The sequence below is a fragment of the Schistocerca americana genome, chromosome 7, assembly GCF_021461395.2.
Source record: "Schistocerca americana isolate TAMUIC-IGC-003095 chromosome 7, iqSchAmer2.1, whole genome shotgun sequence".
Classification (NCBI taxonomy): domain Eukaryota; kingdom Metazoa; phylum Arthropoda; class Insecta; order Orthoptera; family Acrididae; genus Schistocerca; species Schistocerca americana.
In genome coordinates, this window is record NC_060125.1 from 157063315 (window position 1) to 157089495 (window position 26181).

Genomic DNA, 26181 nt, shown 5'->3' on the forward strand with positions numbered 1-26181 from the left:
GTGTGACAACAAACTAAAACAACCTCAGGCTCGGACAAGCCGGTCTGACGACATGATCGAGAAAGTGGAGAGAATTGTTTTGGGGGATCGCCGAATGACTGTTGAACAGATCGCCTCCAGAATTGACATTTCTGTCGGTTCTGTGCACACAATCCTGCATGGCGACCTGAAAATGCGAAAAGTATCATCCATGTGGGTGTCACGAATGCTGACGGACGACCATATGGCTGCCCGTGTGGCATGTTGCCAAGCAATGTTGATGCGCAACCACAGCGTGAATGGGACTTTCTTTTCGTCGGTTGTGACAATGGATGAGACGTGGATGCCATTTTTCAATCCAGAAACAAAGCGCCAGTCAGCTCGATGGAAGCACACAGATTCACCGCCACCAAAAAAATTTCGGGTAACCGCCAGTGCTAAAAATATGATGGTGTCCATGTTCTGGGACAGCGAGGGCGTAATCCTTACCCATTGCGTTCCAAAGGGCACTACGGTAACAGGTGCATCCTACGAAAATGTTTTGAAGAACAAATTCCTTCCTGCACTGCAACAAAAACGTCCGGGAAGGGCTGCGCGTGTGCTGTTTCACCAAGACAACGTACCCGCACATCGAGCTAACGTTACGCAACAGTTTCTTCGTGATAACAACTTTGAAGTGATTCCTCATGCTCCCTACTCACCTGACCTGGCTCCTAGTGACTTTTGGCTTTTTCCAACAATGAAAGACACTCTCCGTTGCCGCACATTCACCAGCCGTGCTGCTATTGCCTCATCGATTTTCCAGTGGTCAAAACAGACTCCTAAAGAAGCCTTCGCCGCTGCCATGGAATCATGGCGTCAGCGTTGTGAAAAATGTGTACGTCTGCAGGGCGATTACGTCGAGAAGTAACGCCAGTTTCATCGATTTCGGGTGAGTAGTTGATTAGAAAAAAAAAAATCGGAGGCCTTAGAACTTGAATGCACCTTGTAGTTGACATTGGGTGGGTTGACAGTGGGTGACAGAAAAGTGAGCGCGGCACATAAACACACGTGGTAGGAAAACGCTCTTTCAATGCTTGAAAAAAAAAATTTTTTTTTCAGCAAAATCCTTTTTCAGAGTACTTAAATAAAACCTTAATCTATCGATATATGCCGAAAACCGAAAATAGTTTTTTTTTTTCGATCTGAACCACGGTGTGGTCCCCTTAAAACTCAATGGAAGGCTGTAGCATTGTAGAGTATAACTGAATCACACTGCTAAGTCAAAACATTATGACCACTTGCTTAATACCTTGTTTGTCCGTCTTTGGAACGAAATACGTCACTGATTCTGCGTGTCAGGAATTCGACAATTTGTTGGTAGGTTTGTGGAGGTATGTGGCGTTAGATGTCAAAGCAAAGGTCATGTAATTCGCGTAAATAACGGGCCTCTGATTTGCGAACGCGATGATGGCACCCAGTAACGACCCAGATACGTTCCATTGGATTTACATCAGGCGAATGTGGTCGCCAAGACATCAACATGACTTCACTATATATACATTTGAGTCATCAGTCTTCTGACTAGTTTGATGCGGCCCGCCACGAATTTCTCTCCTGTGCCAACCTCTTCATCTCATTGTAGTAGTTAAAACCTACGTCCTCAATTATTTGCTGGACGAATTACAATCCCTATCTTCCTCTACAATTTTTTCCCTCTACGGCTCTCTCTAGTACCATGGAAGTCATTCCCTGATGTCTTAACAGATGTCCTATTATCCTCTCCCTTCTCCTTATCAGTGTTTTCCACATACACGTATTCTTTTACTGTGCAGAACCTCTTCATTCCTTACCTTGTCAGTCCACCTAATTTTCAACATTCGTCTGTATCACTAAATCTGAAATGCTTCGATTCTTCTGTTCCGGTTTTCCCACTGTCCATGTTTCACCACCGTACAACGCACTGCTCAAAACGTACATTCTCGGAATCTATGTTTGATACTAGTAAATTTCTCTTGGCCAATAATACCCTTTTTGCCAGTGCTAGTCAGCTTTCGATATCTTCCTTGTTCTGTCCGTCATTGGTTACTTTACTACCTAGGTAGCAGAATTCCTTAACTTCGTCTACTTCCTGACCATCAACTCTGATGATAACTTTCTCACTGTTCTCATTTCGTCTACTACTCATTACTTTTTGTCTTTCTTCGATTTACTCTCCGTTCATATTCTGTACTTATTAGACCATTCCATTCAACAGAACATATAATTGTTCTTCACTTTCATTCAGGATAGCAGTCATCAGAGAATCGTATCATTGATATCCTTTCACCTTGAATTTTAATTCTTTTACTTCCATCACTGCTTCTTCGATGTACAGATTGAGCAGTAAGGCCGAAAGATTACATCCCTGTATTACACCATTTTTAATCTGGGTACTTCGTTCTTGGTCGTCTACTTTCATTATTCCCACTTGGCTCTTGTACATACTGTACATAATTCATCTTTCCCTATAGCTTACCCCTATTTCTCTCAGAATTTCGAACATCTTGCACCATTTTACATTGCTGAACGCTTTTTCCAGTTCGAAAAAATTCGATGAACGTGTCTTGTTTTTTCTTTAACCTTACTTCCAGTATCAACCGCAACGACAGAATTGCCTCTCTGGAGCCTTTACGTTTCCTAAAACGAAACTTATGAGCTGTTAAGCTGATTGTGCGATAATTCTCGCACTTGTCAGCTCTTGCAATCTTCGGAATTGTGTGCATGATATTTTTCCGAAAGCCAGATGGTATGTCGCCAGACTCATACAATATACACACGGCCATGAACAGTCGTTTCATTGACACTTCCCCTAATGATTTTAGAAATATTGATGGGATGTTTTCTATCCTTTCTGCATTGTTTAATCTTAAGTCCTCCAAAGCTTGATTCTAGTACTGAACCCTCTAACTCTTCCAAATCGACTCCTGCTTCTACTTCTGTCACATCAGACAAATCTCCTTCTTCATAGAGGCCCTCAATGTACTCTCTCCACCTATCAGCTCTCGCTCTTGGATTTAACAGTGGAATTCCCGATGCACCCTTAAGTTACCACCTTTACTTTTAATTTCCCCAAAGGTTGTTTTGACTTTCCTATATGCTGAGTCAGTCGTTTCAACAATCATTTCTTTTTCGATTTCTTCGGATTTTTCATGCAGCCATTTCGTCTTAGCTTCCCTGCACTTCCTGTTTATTTCATTCCTCAGCGACTTATATTTCTGTATTCCTGAATTTCCGTGAACGTTTTCGTACTCGTACTTTCTTCTCTCATCGATCAATTGAAGTATTTATTGTGTTAGCCATGGTTTGTTCGCAGTTACCTTCTTCCCAACTTTTATGATGGCCATTTTTAGAGATGTCCATTGCTCTTGAACTGAACTGCTGAATGAGCCGTTGCTTAAAGCTGCATCACACTACATGATAAAAAGTATCCAGAAACCCCCAAAAACGTACTTCCTCATAATAGGTGCATTGTGCTGCCACCTACTCTATATCGGCGATCTCAGTACTCATTAGATATCTTGAGAGGGCAGAATGGGGCGCTCCCCGGAACTCACGGACTTCGACCGGGGTCAGGTGATTGGGTGTTACTTGTGTCATAAGTCTGTAAGCGAGATTTTCACACTCCTAAACATACCTAGGTCCACTGGTTCCGATGTGATAATGAAGTGGAAACGTGAAGGGATACGTACAGCACAAAAGCGTACAGGCCGACCTCGTCTGTTGACTGACAGAGACCGGCGACAGTTGAAGAGGGTCGTAATGCGTAATAGGCAGACACCTGTCCAGACCATCATACAGGAATTCCAAACTGCATAAGGATCCACTGCAACTACTATGAAAGTTAGGCGGCAGCTGAGAAAACTTGCGTTTCATGGTTGAGCGGCTGCTCATAAGCAACACATCATGCCGGTAAATGGGAAACGACGCCTCGCATGATTTAAGGAGCGTAAAAATTGCACAATTGAACAGTGGAAAAACGTTGTGCGAAGTGACGAATCACGGTACACAATATGACGATCCGGTGGCAGGGTGTGGGTACGCTGAATGCCCGGTGAACGCTATCTGCCAGAGTGTGTAGTGCCAACAATAAAATTCGGAGGCCGTGGTGTTATGATGTGGTCGTGTTTTTCATGGAAGGGACTTGCACCCCTTGATGTTTTGCGTGGCACTATCACAGCATAGCCCGACACTGATGTTTTAAGCACCTTCTTGATTCCCAATGTTGAAGAGCAATTCAGGAACGGCGATTACATCTTCCAACACGATCGAGCACCCGTTCAGAAAGCACAACCTGTGGCGGAGTGGTTACCCGACAGTAACATTCCTGTAATTGACTGGACTGCACAGAGTCCTGACCTGACTCCTACAGAACGCCTTTGGGATGTTTTGTAACATCCGTGCCAGGCCTCACCGACCGACATCGATACCTCTCCTCAGTGCAGCGCTCCGTGAAGACTGGGCTGCCGTTCCCCAAAAAACCTTTCAGCATCTGATTGAACGTATGCCTGCGAGAGTGGAAGCTGTCATCAAGGCTAAGCGTGGGCCAACACCTTATTGAATTCCAGGATTACCGACGGAGGGCGCCACGAACTTGTAGGTCATTTTCAGCTAGGTGTCTGGATACTTTTGATCACATAGTGTATAGCCTTAGAGAACTTCAAGAGTATCTCGCTATTCCTTACTACTTCCGTATCCCACTTCTTTGCATGTTAATTCTTCCTGACTAATATCTCAAAGTTCAGCCTGCTCTTCATCACTACTATATTGTGATCTGAGTGTATATCTCCTTCTCGGTACACCTTACAATCTAGAATCTGATTTCGAAATCTCTGTCTGACCATGATGTAATCCAACTGAAATCTTGCCTTATCACCCGGTATTTTCCAAGGATACGTCCTCTTGTGATTCTTGAACAGGGAATTCGCTATTACTAGCTGAAACTTGTTACAGAACTCAAGTAGTCTTTCTCCTCTCTCATTCCTTGTCCCAAGCCCATATTCTCCTGTAACCTTTTCTTCTACTCCTTTTCCTACGGCTGCATTTCAGTCCCCGATGGCTGTTAGATTCTCATGTCCATTTATCTGCTGTATTGCCCTTTCAATATCCTCATATACTTTTTTATCACCTCATCTTCAACTTGTACACCTGAACTATCGTTGTCGGTGTTGGTTTCCTATCGATTGTGTTGAGAACAACCCTGTCACTGAATTGTTCACAGTAATACACTCCGTGCCCTACCTTCCTATTCACAACGAATCCTACGCCCGGTATACCATTTTCCGCTGCTGTTGGTACTACTCTATACTCATCTGACCAGAAATCTTTGTCCTCCTTTCATTTCACTTCACTGACCCCTACTAAATCTAGATTGAGCATTTTTAAGATTTTCTAGCTTTCCTACCACGTTCAAGCTTCTGAAATTCCACTCCCCGACTCGTAGAACGTTATCCTTTCGTCGGCTATTCAGTCTTTTTCTCGTGGTCATCTCCCTCTTGTCTTGGCAGTCCCCTCCCGGAGATCCGAATGGGGGACTATTCCGGAATTTTTTGCCAATGGAGAGATCGTCATGACACTTTGTCAATTACAGGCCGCATGTCAATGTTGATACACATTGTTCATCTTTACGAAGTGGCTTCCATTGGCTTCTGCATCCTCATGCTGTTGATCTTGCTGATTCTTTCGCCTTTAGGGGCAGCTTCCCACTCCAAGAACAAGAGAGCACCGTGAAGCTCTGTCTGCTCCTCCGCCCTCTTTGACAAGATCGTTAATAGAATGAGGGTGACTTCTTATGCCGGAAGTCTTCGGCTGCCAGTGGTGATTATTAATCAAAATTTAATCCTTGGCGGGTTTCGAACCCCGCACTAAGGCCCTACTTTGATTATTAATCAAAGACGCTACCCTTAGACCCCAGGTCACTATAACGCGTCTCAGACCACTGTAGCAAGGTTCTGGCTTCTAGACACGGACAGTTTATCACTGAAAGACGACATTGCCGTCGGAGAGGATATCTAGCATGAAGATGGTTCGCAGCTGTCAACTTGTCTTCGATTATTCCACAGGTCTCGTACAAGCGCAGGAGAATATTTCCCATAGCATAATATTGCTCCCCCCCAGCCTGCGTCCGCGGTGCGATGCACGTTTCGAGCCGCCGTTCACCTCGATGCAGATGACAATCGACCTAGGACAGCAAAAATGTGATTCAATTGATTGACGGTCGAATACCAACGGTACCGTGCCCACTGCAATCGTGATTGTCTATGTCGTTACGTCAGCATGTGAACAAGTAAGAGTAGTCTACTGCAGAGATCCGTGTTCAGCAATGTACGACGATCAGTGCTCTCCGAAACAACTGTGCGTGCACCAGCAATGCGCTCTTTCGCCAGAGATGCTACAGATGATGGTCATCTGTCCTACTTTAGGGATCAGACAAACCTCCAAACCCCACGTTTTGTGGCGAGTTTTGAACGTCCCACCATTTTGCGCCTAGTGGAAGTTTCAATGTCCTTTGAACAGTTGAACAGCTTCTCAGTTTTCGAGATATCCGTTCACAGGCTCAGGAAACAATAATCTGCCCTTTCCAAAAATCGCTTATCTCAGTGGATTTCCCGATTTGCAGCACATATCTTCGCTAGCTTGATCCCCCGCCCGTATCTGCTCCGCTTCCGTACTTTGTTAAAGGCCATAGACACCGTGTTTGTTGACTTCCGCAAGGCGTTCGATACAGTTCCCCACAGTCGTTTAATGAACAAAGTGAGAGCATATGGACTGTCAGACCAATTGTGTGATTGGATTGAAGAGTTCCTAGATAACAGAACGCAACATGTCATTCTCAATGGAGAGAAGTCTTCAGAAGTAAGAGTGATTTCAGGTGTGCCTCAGAGGAGTGTCGTAGCACCGTTGCTATTCACAATATACATAAATGAGCTTTTGGATAACATCGGAATTTCACTGAGGCTTTTTGCGGAGGTATATCGAGAGGTTGCAACAATGGAAAATTGTAGTGAAATGCAGGAGGATCTGCAACGAATTGACGCATGGTGCAGGGAATGGCAAATGAATGTCAATGCAGACAAGTGTAATGTGCTGCGAATACATAGAAAGAAAGATCCTTTATCATTTAGCTACAATATAGCAGGTCAGCAACTGGAAGCAGTTAATTCTACAAATTATCTGGGAGGCATTAGGAGTGATTTAAAATGGAATGACCATATAAAATTAATCGTCGGTAAAGCACATTCCAGACTGAGATTCATTGAAAGAATCTTAAGGAAATGCAATCCGAAAACAAAGGAAGTAGTTTACAGTACACTTGTTCGCCCACTGCTTGAATACTGCTCACCGGTGTGGGATCCGTACCAGATAGGGTTAGTAGAAGAGATAGAGAAGATCCAACGAAGAGTAGCGCGCTTCGTTACAGGATCATTTAGTAATCGCGAAAGATGATAGATAAACTCCAGTGGAAGACTCTGCAAGAGAGTCGCTCAGTAGCTCGGTACGGGCTTTTGTTGAAGTTTCGAGAACATACCTTCACCGAGGGGTCAAGCTCCTACGTATATCTCGCGAAGATACCATAAGGATAAAATTAGAGAGATTAGAGCCCACACAGAGGTGTACCGACAGTCTTTCTTACCGCGAACAATACGAAACTGGAATGGAAGTGAGAACCGAAAGAGGCACTCAAAGTACCCTCCGCCACACACCGTCAGGTGGCTTGCGGAGTATGGGTGTAGCTGTAGATGAAGCGTGGCGGGCCTGCAACACCACCAGGTGGCATCAGACTTCGAGGTGGGCGCCCAATGGGAAACACAAGCAAACCAGCAATGCAATGTTACGTCAAGCTAGGTAATCTTAACGCCTTGATGTCTTCTATCGTTGGCGCGAAAAGAACTTGAGTGATGACAGTAGTGAGGTTATCGTGCTTACTTGTCTACAGCGAGCAGCTGGAGCAGAGCCCTGTGAGAGATCTCGACGCCCTTGGGGTAGCCCGTGGTCCCAGACGAGCAGAGCACCGCGGCTGGGGAGTCCAGCTGCGCCGCCTCCGCCGGTGGGTCGACGTCGACGCCGCCGCTGGCTTCGTCCTCGAGCCACGCGTCCACGTCTGCACTGCTGAGCACTGTAGCCGCACACTTCCCGTATAAAGCGTTTGGCTCGTCGGCAATCAGCACACGTGGCTTCAGGAATCCCAGCACGTGGCGCTTCTCGTCTACACACAGAAAATTTAATAAAGTGTCAGATTTTTGCCAGATAAAAATTCCCTTGACGCCTTCCTGAGAGACAATCTCCACTCATTTCAAATTAATAATAAAAGTGTAGACCAGATGTGGCTTAAATTCAAAGAAATAGTATCGGCAGCAATTGAGAGATTTATACCAAATAAATTAACAAACGACGGAGCTGATCCTCCCTGGTACATAAAACGCGTTTGAACACTGTTGCAAACATAACGAAACAAACATGCCAAATTTAAACAGACGCAAAATCCCCAAGATTGATGATATTTTACAGAAGCTCGAAATTTAGCGCGGACTTCAATGCGAGATGCGTGTAACAGTTTCCACAACGAAACTTTGTCTCGAAACCTGGCAGAAAATCCAGAGAGATTCTGGTCGTATGTGATGTTAGCGGCAAGAAACAGTCAATGCCGTCTCTGCGCGATAGCAATGGAGTTACTATCGAAGACAGTGCTGCCAAAGCAGAGTTACTAAACACAGTGTTCCGAAATGCCTTCACAAAAGAAGACGAATTAAATATTCCAGAATTCGAATCCAGAACAGCTGCCAACATGAGTAACGTAGAAGTGAATGTCGTCGCTATAGTGAAGCAACTTAAATCACTTAATAAAAGCAAGTCTTCTGGTCCAGACTGTATACCAATTAGGTTCCTTTCGGAGTATGCTGATGCATTAGCTCCATACTTAACAATCATATACAACCGTTCGCTCGACGAAAGGTCCCTACCCAACGACTGTAAAGTTGCACAGGTCACACCAATATTCAAGAAATGTAATATGAGTAATCCACAAAATTACAGGCCCATATCGTTAACGTTGGTGTGCAGCAGGAGTTTAGAACATATATTGTGCTCGAACGTAATGAATTACCTCGAAGAAAACGGTCTATTGACACACAGTCAACATGGGTTTAGAAAACATCGTTCTTGTGAAATACAACTAACTCTTTATTCACATGAAGTGTTCAGTGCTATTGACAAGGGATTTCAGATGGATTCCGTATTTCTGCATTTCCAGAAGGCTTTTGACACTCTACCACACAAGCGGCTCGTAGTGAAATTGCGTGCTTATGGAATATCATCTCAGTTAGTGACTGGATCTGTGATTTCCTGTCAGAGATGTCACAGTTCGTTGTAATTGACGGAAAGCCACCGAATAAAACAGAAGTGATTTCTGGCGTTCCCCATGGTAGTGTTAAGGCCCTTTGCTGTTCCTTATCTATATAAACGATTTGAAAGACAATCTCAGCAGCCGTCTTCTGTTGTTTGCAGATGACGCTGTCGTTTATCGACTAATAAAGTCATCAGAAGATCAAAACAAACTGCAGAACGATTTAGAAGAAATATCGAAATGGTGCGAAAAGTGGCAGTTGACCTTAAATAACGAAAAGTGTGAGGTCATCCACATGAGTGCTAAAAACAACGCCTTAAACTTCGGTTACACGATAAATAAGTCTAATCTAAAAGCCGTAAATTCAACTAAATACTTAGGAATTACAATTACGAACAATTTAAATTGGAAGGAACACATAGAAAATGTTGTGCGGAAGGCTGACCAAAGACTGCGTTTCATTGGCATGACACTTAGAAAATGTAACAGACCTACTAAGGAGACTGCCTACACTTGTCCGTCCTATTTTAGAATATTGTTGCGCGGTGTGAGATCCTTACCGGATAGGACTGACTGAGTACATCGAAAAAGTTCAAAGAAAAGCAGCACGTTTTGTATTATCGCGAAATATGGGACAGTGTGTCACAGAGAAATGATACAGGATTTGCGCTGGACATAATTAAATGAAAGGCGTTTTTCGTTGCGACGGAATCTTCTCACGAAATTTCAATCACCAACTTTCTCCTCTGAATGTAAAAATATTTTGTTGACACCGACTGACATAGGGAGGAACGATCACAAAGATAAAATAAGGGAAATCAGAGCTCGTACGGAAAGATACAGGTGTATACGAGATTGGAATAATAGAGAATTGTGAAGGTGGTTCGATGAACGCTGTGCCAGGCACTTAAATGTGATTTGCAGAGTATCCATGTAGATGTAGATGTAGGAACCTGTAATTGTGAGTACCGTTCTAACACAACGACGCAGTGTCTGACATGAGAGTTTTTTGCATTATTGATGTTGTAATTTTGAGTAATGGAGAATTTTTTTATGTAATATTATGTCTACAACTTTGCTTCTGCCGTTTTGCAATAGACGGCAGTAGCGGCACGTGGGTTTCAGGTGATTGGTCATAGGCGTAATATAATAAGCTTAGGCATCTGTAAACTTTATGCTATAAAAATATTAGTCGACTTGTGATTGCATCGTAAGATTATTCTCGATTAAGTACGTCAACCTACGTATCCATTTCTCGCCATTTGCGTGAAGTTTTAATTTTCTGCTTTAACATAAAGAAATCTGCGGCTGTGGCTCTTAAAATGACCAATGGTGAGGGAACTATTAGTGGAAGAACGTGCAGAGAATGTTTTCAACGCCTTAAGAACGGTGATTTTGATGTCGAAGACCGGCATGGTGGTGGAAGACACAACGTTTTCGTAGCTACTGAAACAGACGAAGACAGTCGCAGAACATCATTATCGAAAGCAACTGATGCGTTCGAGCCCAAAACTGAAACACAAATGGCCACAAAACAGCGATAGACACGCAAAGGTAATTTTTCAGCAGGTCAGTGCTTGACTCCATGTCGCAAAACCCGTCAAAATACACATGGATACATTGAAGTGAGAAGTCCTGTCCCTCCCACCGTATTCTCCATTACGTTGCTCTCTCAGACTACCACCTTTTCCGATCAGTGGCATACAGTCTGTCTGACCAGCACTTCCGATCATATGAACAAGTGCAAAATTGAATCGATTCATGGATACCCACCAAAGACGCCCAGCTCGTCTGCCACGGGATTCATATGCTATCCAAAAGATGGGAGAATGTAGTAGCCAGCGATGGGCAATACTATGAATGATAATTTTTTTGGAAGTTTTTCACAATAAAGCCCCGAACGAGAGAAAACGGCGGAAGCAAATTTGTAGACCTAGTATATTTTGTCACTATTTTGTAAATCCTTCTGCGGATTTAGTTGTTAGAATAGGCCCGAGGTATTCCTGCCTGTCGTACATTTCGAGCTAATCAGCAATGGTCCCCTTTTAGGATCTGACCTTTACATTTTCAAAGTTTTTCAGAAGTGCGGCCCATTCGGAGAAGGATGCCTTACATGGTGCATCATATATCCGTCGTGTGCTGAGACATTCTTCTACCCTATTATTGTAATGAAAATGTAATTATTCCCATCATCTAGCGCTTTGGGCTAGGAAGGCTTACGGGGTGTATACTTTACATCATTGTACGCTGTCATCTCCTGCAGCCACGATAATAATGGCTCCTTTTGTATTCAGTATACGGTGCGATATCCAGGTCATTGGGGGGCAGGGGGAGGGGGTGGCTGGGGGGTCTTGTATCCTTTTGGTCGTAGCCCCCTGACAACACATGGGTCGCAATGCAGATGCCTGAGTTGCAAACTACGCACGTATATCTAGGAGTGGACGCCTATCTTCTTGGGGCATCAGGACTCCCGGTAATGCCCATCCCGCCAGTAGGCCTTTGTTGTGGCTGGGCAGTACCTATGGGGAGAGCCCGTCATCACACTGAGTAACATCAGATGACTCGCAATGAACCGAATGTAGTTGTCTAATGCTGTGGTCGAAGGGCCTCTCCTGCACGCTTGGCCAGATGGGCTTCTACCAAGGCTGACTGGGATGCTTCCACTTCTGCTACCACAGTTTGAATTCAATCGCATGGCAACTGAACTGGCAATCTCTTGTTCCTCCCCCCCCCCCCCCCCCCATATCTATCAGGGACAACGGTACCCATCACTCAGATGGAGAAGCAAATGCCTCCTCTCGCTCCTCTCGCAACGAGAGACACTGCCTTCCAAGGCATCTACTGCTGTGAAGCCAGTCAATTGGTGAAGAAGCCACAAGCTGCTGGTTATAGGGCTTCACGATCATTTTTGGTTCCTGAGACAAACTGAGAGAGGCATTCTCAGCCAGAGAAACCGAAAGAGAAGCGAGAGGACAGGAAAGAGAAAACGATAAACAATAAAGAGATCCCAGTGGTCCCTACATCACTGCTTCTTGCAAGTTCCAATTCTGAGGATGAAATGGAATCCTAGACCTCACCAGTGCCTCAGAAACAATGGACACAGCGACCAAAAACCTTCAACATCTGGTAGCAGGTGGCAGGTGACCATGTGGCGTGAACTACCTCCTTAGCCCCTTCATGCTTCCCCAGACCATAGAAAGTGTCGTCCTCCAATGAAACTGCAGTGACTTTTTCCCACACCTGGCTGAGCTATGACAACTCTTAAGCATTACACCCGCTTTCTGTGTCGCCGTTCAGGAAACCTGGTTTCCAGTAATGTGGACACCTACCCTACATGGCTATCGGTGGTATTACTAAAATCGCAATGACCATCACAGATAACTGGTGAAGAGTGTATATTTCTCCTTACCTCTGTTAATCATCGATGTGGTGTTCCAGATATTGCTTTGATCATTGTTTCTGCAGCTGTTTATACCGAACCTGTGCCCCTTCACACACCCTTGGAATCTGTGGCTGTCATGGCGAGAACAATGCAGAAAATTACCGTCTGAAACACCTACCTTCCCCCACGTGGTGAGATACTACAACATATATTGGCTGTACTTCTTTCTTAACTCCTCCCACCTTTTCTACTTCTGGGCGATTTCAACGCCCATAACCCTTTCTGGGGTGGAATGAAGATTACTGGTCTTGGCAAAGATGTCGAGAATGGCAAAGACTCCATTGTCTCTCGCAAAGACTCCATTGTCTTTTTCCAGCTCTGTATCGGCTATACTTGGCTGACTCACGGTCACCTCCTACGTCACTAGGATGCACCTGATTCTCGCTGTGGTTCGCACTTGGTAATGATTCACATTTTGTTGGGCTGTCCAAATTTAGCCCCCCTGCGGCGAACTTTTTGTCTCCCTGACGCGCTCCCTTCCCTTTAATTTGACCATGCCTCAAAGGATAACATAGTTTTAAGTTTTATAACTGAAGGAGTTTTTTATCATTCTATTTAATCGTGGGTGCTTACACTCATCTTTCCGGCCCTCATCCTATCTGCATTTTAAATCTTCCTCGCTCCCTCTGGTGCTGCCTGTTCGACTTGTCGTTCGTGGTTTCACCATCTCTGTTTCTCTTGCCTTGTGTTTTTAGATTGGGAATTTTCGTGTATTGCAGAATGACTGGCTCATTGCTTTATTTTTTTTTTTTTTATTTTTGCGGTCAGCCGGCCAAGGCCATCTGCTAACGACTTTTACCGCTTTCTTCCTTTGCATTAATGTTTTCAATTTTGGCCTGGCTTTCGGTTTCTATTTCGATGTGGTTTTGACTGATCTGGCCTTGCAACAATAACCAAAACAGCCCTGCTGTGCTGGTACTGCGAACGGCTGAAAGCAAGGGGAAACTACAGCCGTAATTTTTCCCGAGGGCATACAGCTTTACTGTATGATTAAATGATGAGGCAATACTGACCTTACGACTTATCTTAGAAGAAAGATTAAGGAAAGGCAAACCTACGTTTCTAGCATTTGTAGACTTTAGAGAAAGCTTTTGACAATGTTGACTGGAATTCTCTCTTTCAAATTCTAGAGGTGGCAGGGGTAAAATACAGGGAGCGAAAGGCTATTTACAATTTGTACAGAAACCAGATGGCAGTTATAAGAGTCGAGGGACATGAAAGGGAAGCAGTGGTTGGGAAGGGAGTGAGACAGGGTTGTAGCTTCTCCCCGATGTTCTTCAATCTGTATATTGAGCAAACAGTAAAGGAAACAAAAGAAAAATTCGGAGTAGGTATTAAAATTCATGGAGAAGAAATAAAAACTTTGAGGTTCGCCGATGACATTGTAATTCTGTCAGAGACAGCAAAGGACTTGGAAGAGCAGTTGAATGGAGTGGACAGCGTCTTGAAAGGAGGATATAAGATGAACATCAACAAAAGCAAAACGAGGATAATGGAATGGAGTCGAATTAAGTCGGGTGACGCTGAGGGAATTAGATTAGGAAATGAGACACTTAAAGTAGTAAAGGAGTTTTGCTATTTGGGGTGCAAAATAACTGATGATGTTCGAAGTAGAGAGGATATAAAATGTAGACTGGCAATGGCAAGGAAAGCATTTCTGAAGAAGACAAATTTGTTTACATCGAGTATAGATTTAAGTGTCAGGAAGTCATTTCTGAAAGTATTTGTATGGAGTGTAGCCATGTACGGAAGTGAAACATGGACGATAAATAGTTTGGACAAGAAGAGAATAGATGCTTTCGAAATGTGGTGCTACAGAAGAATGCTGAAGATTAGATGGGTAGATCACATAACTAATGAGGAAGTATTGAATAGGATTGGAGAGAAGAGCAGTTTGTGGCACAACTTGACGAGAAGAAGGGATCGGTTGGTAGGACATGTTCTGAGGCATCAAGGGATCACCAATTGGAGGGCAGCGTAGAGGGTAAAAATCGTAGAGGGAGACCAAGAGATGAATACACCAAGCAGATTCAGAAGGATGTAGGTTGCGGTAGGTACTGGGAGATGAAGAAGCTTGCACAGGTTAGAGTAGCATGGAGAGCTGCATCAAACCAGTCTCAGGACTGAAGACCACAACAACAACAACAACATAGTTTTACACACTCTGTTCCTTCCCCGGATTTCAAGCGACATGATTCCTTTGGGGTACAGTTTTAATCTGAGACCTGTGTGACTAGCGAAAGAGGGAATGATAGCTACATGGTTGAGCCCTTTTAATCTGCAGACCAACCTACCAACCTATTTTGTAAATATTTTCTTATGAGTATCTGAAAAAAGGTTTCGTAATAACATGTAGTAAAGACGCTGGTCTTTTCAGGGCGATTTGGTGTATTGAACAGTCAATGAGTAAATTGTAAGTGGGTAACCCTGTCGCTGGGTGGAGACGCACGCAGTGCAGTTGAGTCTGGCGCGAGTTGTTGTGTGGCAGAGTGGTAGTGGTTACCAGTGTCATGCGGTGCGCCGCACTGTAAGGTAACAACATGGAGGGATTTTATCTTATGGCCAGGCATAATTAAGGTGTTGATTGGGCACAGTGAAAAAAGCATCAAGAGGAATTAACATGAAAGAAGAGCACTATGGGCCCAAAACTGTGTGTTGCAATGCGACCCTAAGGAGAGCCTGTTGCTGCCGCGCATTGTCGGCGATTTTTACCTTACGCAGCACCAGCTGAGTAAAATAACATCAGACCAACTTCAACATCTAGAGTTGTACCGAGGCTAGTCAGCATAGTAGTTTCACTTTGTGAATAATTAACAACTTGACGATAACGCTGTGTGACAAATGCCAAAACCCAAACAGTCAGCAAGTAAGGTTCTATCCTATCATTATTAATTAAAAGCGAGTGTTACTGTTGATGATAAAAAGGACTAAAGTTGCTGAGCTACTTTACTTTTGTCAATTTGTTTTAAAAAGTGGAACTTATCAAAACAAAATTATTGAGGCTGATAGTTAACGATAATGGACTTTGTTGCTCGGCGAAGTCTTCACTTAAGAAACCAGTATTCATTAATTATCAAAAAGTAATTTCAGTGTGAATTTAAAGGTTATTGTAGATCGGAATGTTTAATTGCTTTTTGTGGTCCTCAGTTCCTGTTCTCATTTCCAAAATACCTAACAGCAATATCCAAAAGTTGATCAGTAGTTATTTAATGAAGGTTACGCGCTAGCAAGACTTATTTTGCTTGACAAAAAATATTTATTTAAGAACAATTACAGTAGTATATATATTAACAGTAGGCATTATGGTAGCCTGCGTGAAGCTGTTTCTTACGCTGAGTGCCAAACAACTAGCAGTCATTTTCATATGCTTAGCGTGATTTTCTTTACTGATTTTGTGATTAGACTTATTTCATGTTGCTGACTGTGATTCTGAATCTGATCTCCAATCAATGTTATTGTGCGCGTTCCCACCTGGCTGTCTTGCATTAATTATTACGTAAATACTTTTCAAAACTGATTAACAACTACACATGTTGTTCGCTCACGCCGCGACCTGGTGACAGTTTGCTATATCCATTGCAATCCAAACTAAAAGATATTTAACTTCATTATCTGAAATTTCACTAACTACTTTGCAGTTTTTATAGTTTGTAAAATTTTTTCGCTCGTTATTGTCTAGAAGCAGTCGCGCAATAACGATTCAGTTTGGTCCCTTTCCTGACCAAGTCAACCAACCAACTAACTAACGAACCAACCATAACGATTCAGTTATCACTGATCCACATTTACCTAGGTTTGATTTGTTCTTCAGAACCGATGTTTCTTTCCAGACAACACGGACGTTAGGGACACGTGTCATCAGTTATTTCAATTATCCGAAAAGATATGTCCGCTTACTCGTATGACTGAGAGGTACTTTTCTACTTAGACAAATATGTCATGTTCAGTCCTTAGCGGTAAACCACTACATCTATGTAATTACTCTGCTATTCACAATAAAGTGCCTGGCATAGGGTTCAATGAACCACCTTCAAGCTGTCGCTCCACCGTTCCACTCTCGAACGGCACGCGGGAAAAACGAGCACTTACATTTTTCTGTGCGAGCCCTGATTTCTCTTATTTTATCGTGATGATCATTCCTCGCTACGTAGGTGGGTGCCAATACAATGTCTTCGCAATCGGAGGAGAAAACTGGTGACTGAAATGTCCCGTCGCAACGAAAACGCCTTTGTTTCAGTGATTGCCACTCCAACTCACGTATCATATCTGTGACAATATCTCCCCTCTTTCGCGATAATCGAAAACGAGCTGCCCTTCTTTGTACTTTTTCGATGTCATCCGTGAGTCCCACCTGATGTAGATGCCACACCGCATAGCAATACTACAGAATAGGGCGGACAATCGTGGTGTAAGCAGTCTCTGTAGTAGTGTTGCAGCTTCTAAGTGTTCTGCCAATGAATCGCAGTCTTTGGTTTGCTCTACCAGCAATATTATCTGTGTGATTGTTCCAATTTAGGTTATTTGTAATTGTAATCCCTAAGTAATTAGTAGAATTTACAACCTTCATATTTGTGTGACTTATCGTGTAATCGAAATTTAGCTGATTTCTTTTAGTACTCATGTGAATAACTTCACACTTTTCCTTATTCAGGGTCAATTGCCACTTTTCGCACCATATAGATATCTTATCTAAATCATTTTGCAAGTCGTTTCGATCATCTGATGACTTTACAATACGGTAAATGACAGCATCATCTGCAAACAATCTAAGATGGCTACTCAGATTGTCTCCTATGTCGTTAATATAGATCAGGAACAATAGAGGGCCTATAATACTTCCTTGGGGAACGCCGGATATTACTTTTGTTTTACTCGATAACTTTCCGTCTATTACTATGAACTGTGACCTTTTCTGACAGGATATCACTAATCCAGTCGAAAAACTGAGGCGATACTCCGTAGACACGCAGTTTGGTTAGAAGACGCTAGTGAGGAACGGTGTCGAAAGCCTTCTGCAAATCTAAAATTATGGAATCAATTTGACATCCCCTGTCAATAGCACAAATTACTTCATGAGTATAAGAGCTAGTTGTGTTTCACAAGAACGATATTTTCTGAAACCTTGCTGACTATGTGTCAACAAATCGTTTTCTTCGAGGTACTTCATAATGTTCGAATACAGTATATGTGTGGTGTCACCGCCAGACACCACACTTGCTAGGTGGTAGCTTTTAAATCGGCCGCGGTCCATTAGTATACGTCGGACCCGCGTGTCGCCACTGTCAGTGATAGCAGACCGAGCGCCACCACACGGCAGGTCTAGAGAGACGTACTGGCACTCGCCCCAGTAGTACAGCCGACTTTGCAAGGAAAGGTTCACTGACAATTACGCTCTCAATTGCCGAGACGATAGTTAGCCTAGCCTTCAGCTACATTTGCTACGACCTAGCAAGGCGCCATATTCAATTGATAATTAATATTATGAAGCATGTACCGTAACGAGAGATGTTCTACAACTATGGATTAAAGTTAAGTATTCCAGAAGCTACGTACTTTTCTTTATAGCATTCATTACGTATCCTGTTTCAGACCTCACGCCAGCCTGCGTGAGTTTAAGCGCGTGCCTTTCGGCTTCCTCTCATTGTGTCTAGGCTGTCTTGTCTAGACACAACAATATGTTCCAAAACCCTAGTGCAAATCGACGTTAGTGATATAGACCTATAATTCAGCGGATTACTCCTACTTCTCTTTTTGGGCATTGGTGTGACTTGAGCAATTTTTTAGTCTTTAGGTACGGATCTTTCTGTGGGCGAGTGGTTGTATATAACTGCTAAATATGGAGCTATTGTATCACCACACTCTGAGAGGAACCTGACTGGTACACAATCTGGGCCGGAGGTCTTGCCTTTATTAAGTGATTAAAGCTGCTTCGTTACTCTGAGGATATCTACTTCTATGTTTCTCATGTTGGCAGTTGTTCTTGATTGGAATTCAGGAATATTTACTTCGTCTTCTTTGGTGAAGGAGTTTCGGATAACCGTGTTTAATAACTCTGCTTTAGTGACTAAACTGACATTGCAGTATTTTCATACCTGTGAGAAATGTCGTCCTTTTCTGGGCTTATTTTCGGCATTTTCGTTGCAGAAAAAAGCCATACCTACAGATCAAGAATGGTGTGAGTACATGATGGCTGCTGAATGTGCCTGCTGTTAGGGGAACTTTCAAGCAACACTGGACGCCGAGAGGACGTCCATGTACAGGTTATCGCCATCTTTCGGTGTTATGAGAAAAATCGAGTTCTTGACTAAAGGACAATGGGAGCTGCATACTGGCAGAATGTATACATACAGGGTGAACAAAAAATGGAAACACAATACATTACCATTGCTGATACAGTGTAGGAAAACAGGAAGCATTCAAAACAGCTTCTAGTTTTTTCAGAATGGATAGATGCTAGTTCTGTATGGTTTTCAAGAGTATCATTTGCCATTCTTCCTGGAAAATAGTGGCAAGTTTATTTAACGATAATGAAGATCAGTAGTGTTCGGGCAACCTTAAATTCGAATAGGACCACAGAAGCTCAATAATACTGAGATGCGCTGGCAGTGGTGGTCAGGGGAAATGCGACAATTCTTCCTGCTGCTCACACAACCAGTCTTGGTCGATGCGACCAGTACGAGCAGGCGCCTTGCCCTCTTGAAACACAGAACCACCGGTGGGGTACAAATAATGTACCATGGGATGGACACGATCAACTAAAATTATCAGATAATCCTTGGCAGTCATGTGATCTTGCACGGTAACCAAGAGGTTCGTGGAATACTGCTATATGGCTGCTCAAATTATGACCGAATCGCCACCGAGTTTCACTTTTGGGTCATAAGCTCGGCCAGAAGGTGTAAACAGTGTGAAACAAGACTCATCCAACCAAACGACATTCTTCCTCTGCTCCGTAGTCCAGGTTTTATGGCTTCGGCACCACGTTTTCCTATTACGGGCGTGTTCACCACTGATGAACGCTTTTGGTATTAAAGCTCGCCTTTCATGTCCCTGCTTCTGGAGCTTCCCGTGGTGTCACCGCCAGACACCACACTTGCTAGGTGGTAGCCTTTAAATCGGCCGCGGTCCGTTGGTATATGTCGGACCCGCGTGTCGCCACTGTCAGTGATTGCAGACCGAACGCCGCCACACGGCAGGTCTAGAGAGACTTCCTAGCACTCGCCCCAGTTGTACAGCCGACTTTGCTGGCGATGGTTCACTGACAAATTACGCTCTCATTTGCCGAGACGATAGCATAGCCTTCAGCTACGTCATTTGCTACGACCTAGCAGGGCACCATTATCATTTGCTATTGATCTTGTGATGCATGTACCGTCAGACCGATGTTCACCAATTATGGATTAAAGTTAAGTATTCCAGCAGCTACGTACTTTTCTTGCTAGTATAACTCCTTTAACTGTTCCAGACCTCACGCCAGCCTGCGTGAGCTTAAACGCGTGCCTTTCGGCTACTCGTCACTGTGGATTGGCTGTCTTGCCAGTTCACAACACTTCCTTCCTGTTGTTTTGGTGCTGAGAGGGTTCGTGAGTGCAGTACAGTTCTGCAGTGACTTTTTCAGTTGTCACCCTCTGATTTATCGTCACAATCCTCTTCCATGGCCGTCAGCCACGATCATTCAACACTCACTTTCCTTCACGTTGTGATTCAGTGGATGATGTTTTTCCATTTTCCCTCTATGTAGTGTAAATTTTCGGTACGGTGAGTCTTCAAACAGCAAAAACACTTGCGCTACCTCTGTAACGGAAGCGCACAATATACGGGCACCAACAATTTTCACACGTTCGAATTGCCTTAGCTCCGACGTGACCAGACTAACACTACCAACATATTGAGGAGATTGCACAGGTGCTGCTCGTGGTCAAATACAACAGCGATACCTACAGGCTTCACTAGCATCTGCATTTATGTTCAAGCATGCATTTCTCGCGGCGTCTCTGTCGTGGCGCGCACAGCCACGCAAACGCAACGGTCGGCTACCGCGGCAGAGTTAAGCGGCGCCTGCGACTTACTGCCGGCGCGTTCCGACAGCCAGCGCTAGAGGCGTTTCCGCCAAACATTCAATCAGCCGCGCACGAGCTTTTTTCCGGCGCGGATGGTCACAATATGATATCACCATCCACCAGTCAGGGATCGCCAACGGCCGCCAATCACCACTCCGGAATCAGCGGAGGAAGACTGGAGCCGCCGTGTTAAATAGCCGGAAGAAAGGGAAGCAGGCGTCTTTCGACCCGCCGCGGACTGCCGCCCGGAAGAGACTTCGACACAGCCGGTAAGTCCAGGTGCCACATCTTCGCTACGCCGGCCATCGACCCCGGACTCTGCGCCCGTCTACTTCCTCGGCATCCGCCGGAAAGCGTCGTGAGAAAACCCCACAAAGGAACGTAAATTCAGTTCAGTTGCTAATATTTCAATTCAATAAGGTGGCATATTCTTTGGCTTGTTATAATATTTTGGTAGGAGAAGAAACCTTTTGTTTTCGAAGAAAGTTTATCTTCTGTAAAATTAAGCGGTGGCCTTGCTCCACCTAATAAAAGTTTTTGTTCGCACATGGGTGTTAATCTGTGGATATAACAGGCTCCATATTTTTGTTCAGTCCCAGTAGTCGACTGTAGCGCAGTGTCTGTAGAACGAGTGACGAGAAGGTGGACCTAGTATAGCTGTGTGGCAAGAAGAGCAGGAGCGATTCCCTCCAGAAGAATTTCACCACGAGAACCTCGTATGGCTGTTCGACAGGCCCTCACGAATAAATGAATGGCAACAGCTGAAACCTGGCTAGAGGTTACAGGGAGAATGTTACCACGAACCGCTGGGAACAAATTACAGGATCTCGACTAGTCATGCAGCTCTTACCGCTGAATCCATGCCACAGATAACTGAGACTCATGTGATGGGGAGCCAGAGTCAACTGGGGCATTGTGTGGCATTCTGATGGGTTCTGCAATGAGTCTCACGCCTGTTCGTGGTTGTCACATCCACGTCAGCGTGTTCTTAGACTAGGGACGTATGGATCGTTCACTGGCCTGTACCTCTCATTTGTCACAGAGCACGTTTTTGAAGCGTCGAGTCAGCGATCTCCACGATCGTACACGGCATCTCTTTCAGATGCCTGAAGATATCCCTCAAGATGACACTCGGAGGCTGTTTTCTCTCATGTCACAATTACTACCAAAGTACGAGGAGCGTTCAATAAGTAACGAAACACGTTTTTTTTTTCTGAAAGCAGGCTGGTTTTATTCAGGGTTCCAATAAGGCATGTTATTGCGCACTCGTTGGGCTACAGATTCGTCTTCTGCAACATACTCCTCTTTCAACGCCAAGGCCTTACGCCATCTTACAGGGAGGACCTGTATATACGAATGATAGTACTAAACGGTTCGACGTTGGAGCCAATGTCTTGTCGCATCACTAACCTTCCCGTCATCCACGTATTACTCCCCGCGGAGTGACCCTTCAGTGAGGTAGAGAATGGAAGTTGGAAGGCGCGAGATTCAGGCTGTAGGATGCGTGATGTAGAACAGTCCAATGACGTTCTGTGAGTTCCTCTAGCGTGCGCAGACTTCTGAGAGGTCTTGCGTTGTCATGGAGAAGGAGAAGTTAGTTTGCATTTTTGTGGCAACGAACACGCTGATGTTCAACACTTAAGGAGTCACAGCTGTGTGTGGCTGATCGGGAGGTGGGAGATCGGACAGGTTTTCGACACCAAGTTGCGAAGATGGCAGACGCCTCGCCCAGCGATTCACCGCGCGATTCACTGCCAGGTCTTCGTAAGATATTTTGGAAGTGTTTATGAATATGTGCGATGCTCCGATTTTCGGCCAAGGGAAACTCAATGACAACTTTCTGCTTGGAACGCTCCTCCGTTACAGACACTATTTTGAAGGATACTCCACCAATCGGAACCTCATGAAACTATAGGGGCTGCTGGGAGAATATTCCGCGATGTCCGACAAAAAATTTCGCATTTTTTTCAGCCGCAACTGGCCGAGGAAAAAATTGTGGCGTTACTTACTGAACGGCTGACTCACGATCACCTCCTCCATCGCGAGGATCCACCTCAGTGTCGCTGTGGTTTCCACTTGACTGTGGTTCACATCTTGTAGGGCAGTCCAATTTTAGCCGCCCTGAAGCAGACTTTTAACCTTCCCGTCACACTGCCTAAGGTGTTAGGAGACAAATGCCTCAACGGCTAAACTAGTTTTACATTTTATTCGTGAGGGTTTTTTTTATCACTCAGTCTAAGGGTGGACTTCTCTGGCCTTCTCTACCAGGCCTTCACCCCCCCCCCCCCCTCCTCCACTGTACCTCTTCCTCGCTCTTTCCTTGCTCTTTGTTCGCCTCGTTGTTCGTCTTTTTCCTACCTGTGTTTCGGTAGCCTTGTCTTTTCAGGCTGGAGATTTTAATATGTTGCAGATTGCCTGGCTCACTCTCTTTAATTCTTGCGACCAGATAGCACAGGCCATCTGCTATATTATTTTAACATCTTACACCGCTTTTTTCCTTTTAGTGCATGTTTTCCCCTTTTGGCTTAGGTTTTTCGTTTTCTCTTTCAGTAAGGTTTCCAGTTAGTTTTACGGCTTGGTTACTTTTCCATACTCTTTCGGGAAATGATTTTAATCCGAGATCTGTTTCACTGAGGAAAAAGGTACTGACGACCCTGCAGTTTACTCCCTTTACTCTCCAAAGCAACCAACCAACTCACTGAACTCGCGTTGTAAATTCGTTTCCACGAAGGTCAGACTTCTAATGATGTTGATGATGGACATCAGTTTCGAATGGAATGAACATTTTAACCATTTAATACCTGTTATATAAGAAACATTTTCAGGAAGTTTGGTATATATCGTGCTGGTGTATAATGGAATTACATCTTCCATTTCTGCCAGTGTAGATTCCCTCTATCTTGTGTGTGCAAAAGGGGTCTCGTGATGTCAACAGCGATAGCAGGCTGGACAAGAAAATGAAAAGAAAAGAATGCGTAGTCTGCTCTTCTCTCCACGAAGAAGAATGAAGGTACCAACGGCGAAGCAGGCAGCACACTACACAATGCTCAACCAGCAGTAGAAGCAAGGCTGATGGTCTTTTCAACGTTGACATGCTTACAGATGGATTGTTTGTTCGGTTGAAAGATAATTACGATCTACAATAACGATGGTGTCTCCAACATTTGACTAGTGTGAGGTGAGATAACTTAAGAAATCTGTGTCAGAATAACACGACAGGTATTTTAGTCCCGCTTTTTCCTAATCCGATTCGCGTCTTAAGCGATGGGTGACTCATATCGCTGTAAATGAAGCAGAGAATGTGTACATCATTGCTGAATGTGGGAGGTTAATGATAACAAAGAAACTCTATGCTCTGTTACAATGTCAACAAAATTTCGGTTAAAAATGGTACCTACATTAGACAGTATCAGACTATGTGCTTCCATCGGAACAACGAGCAGCTGGAACATGAGATCGTGACGCAGTCACATGTGCAACTGACCATTAGTAACACAACAGCAGTCCAATTAAAAATTGCAAACAATACTTGTGCACACCGAAGAAAGATGACATACGTTACTATTCATCGAAAAGCGCTGATCTTTAATAATAGTTAATTCATAGTTTAGTCTCGGACTTTTGGTGCGTACTGTTTACTACAATTTCAACAGTCTTTGTTTTCGTTCCTCGTCTACTGGACGAGGAACGAAAACAAAGATGGCACAAGCTGATGGAACAAATAGACTTCACACATTCAAGCCGTAAAAGCTGGAGACTCATGAGAAAGCTGCGAGGAGCCAACCACAGAAAGTCAGCAGAGGTCAGTATCCACCCAAACAAAATAATCACGAAACTCAGGGATAACGCCAAGATAACAGTGACTCCTGAGCAAAGAAAAAACGTAAAAGCTCGGATGGCTGCGGCACTGCAGGTATGTGAAAAAAAGGCGACATGTTCACGACAGCAGTCCAAGAAGTAGAGGTGAAGATGGCACTCCAACACACACGGGCAGGGAAGGCAGTTGGACCAACATCCTCCCTGAATTTTTGAAAAATCTTGGACCAAAAGCGCTGAAATGGCTATGCAAACTATTCACAAGAATAATGGAAACCTGTGAAATCCCCAGAGAATGGAAAACAGCCAAAATCATTGCCATACTTAAACCAGAGAAAAGTGGAACTGACGCAGGGAACTTCAGGCCAATCTCATTACTGTGCATAACCTAGAAACTGTTTGAAAGGATACTGTTGGAAAGACTTAAACCAGTACTGGAGGAACAACTACCAGTGTAGCAATCAGGTTTTAGACAAGGAAAAAGCTGCTGCGACCAGGTGCTGGCACTTACCACACACATTGAACGAGGCTTTCAGGAAAAGAAGAAAACAGGAATAGTCTTCATTGACCTGACATCAGCGTACGACACTGTATGGCCAAACGGTCTCATGTTAAAACTGGACAGTCAACTGCAAACAGCGTTGAAGCTCATAAACAACATGCTGAGCGAAAGGAAGTTCAGGGTCAAATTAAATGGTGAAACCAGAAAGTACCATACCCTAAAAAATTGTCGTCCGGAAGGATCAGTCTTAGCTCCCTGGCTCTTCAACATCTATATAGCAGATTTGCCTGATCTGCACTCACTTAAATTTGCCTACGCAGATGATTTACCTATTACAGCTATTACAGCGCAAAGTAACTCGTTTGAAAACCTGGAATCAACACTAAATGAAGATCTAGCTACACTGAAAAAATATTATGACACATGGAATCTAAAAATCAATGCGACAAAAACAGTAAGCACAGTCATGCATCTAAACAACAAGGAAGCGAGAAGGGAATTGCGCCTGGTTATAAATGGTAAAACTGTCAGCCACGAGAATTTCCCAAAATATCTCGGTATTAAGCTAGATCGCAGCATGACTTTTAGACAACACCTAACTGATACTGCCCAAAAGCTATAGACGAGAAATAACCTGCTCAACAGACTGGCAGGCACCACTTGGGGTTGTGATGCTGCCACTCTACGAACTGCTGCACTGGCACTGGTGTATAGCGCTGCAGAATACTGTGCCCCAGTCTGGAGTAGAAGCCCGCACGCCAAAAAAGTGGATGTACAACTAAATGCCACTCTGAGAACCGTCACAGGCACTCTCAGGCCAGCCTCCGTTGAGTGGCTTCCGGTGCTGGCAAACATCGCTCCTGCTCCCATACGTAGAGAGAAAGCAACCCAGGACATAGTAGAAAAAATTGAAGCAAACCCAAGGCTACACATACATGCCGACATGGGAGGACCCACGAGACTCGAGTCCAGGAAACCTATCGTCTGGAGCAGATCATTGGGCACAGAGGGTCTCGATGCT

At 44.2% G+C, this 26181-nt stretch overlaps 1 protein-coding gene across 1 annotated transcript in view; it reads right to left on the minus strand.

Annotated features, from left to right (window-relative positions):
* LOC124622561 (4-coumarate--CoA ligase 1-like) overlaps positions 1–26181 on the minus strand; it is an 82774-nt gene that overhangs the window by 44536 nt on the left and 12057 nt on the right. The window contains exon 3 of the mRNA XM_047148301.1: positions 7924–8203. Coding sequence (XP_047004257.1) covers positions 7924–8203 — 280 coding nt within the window. The remainder of the gene's footprint in view (positions 1–7923; positions 8204–26181) is intronic.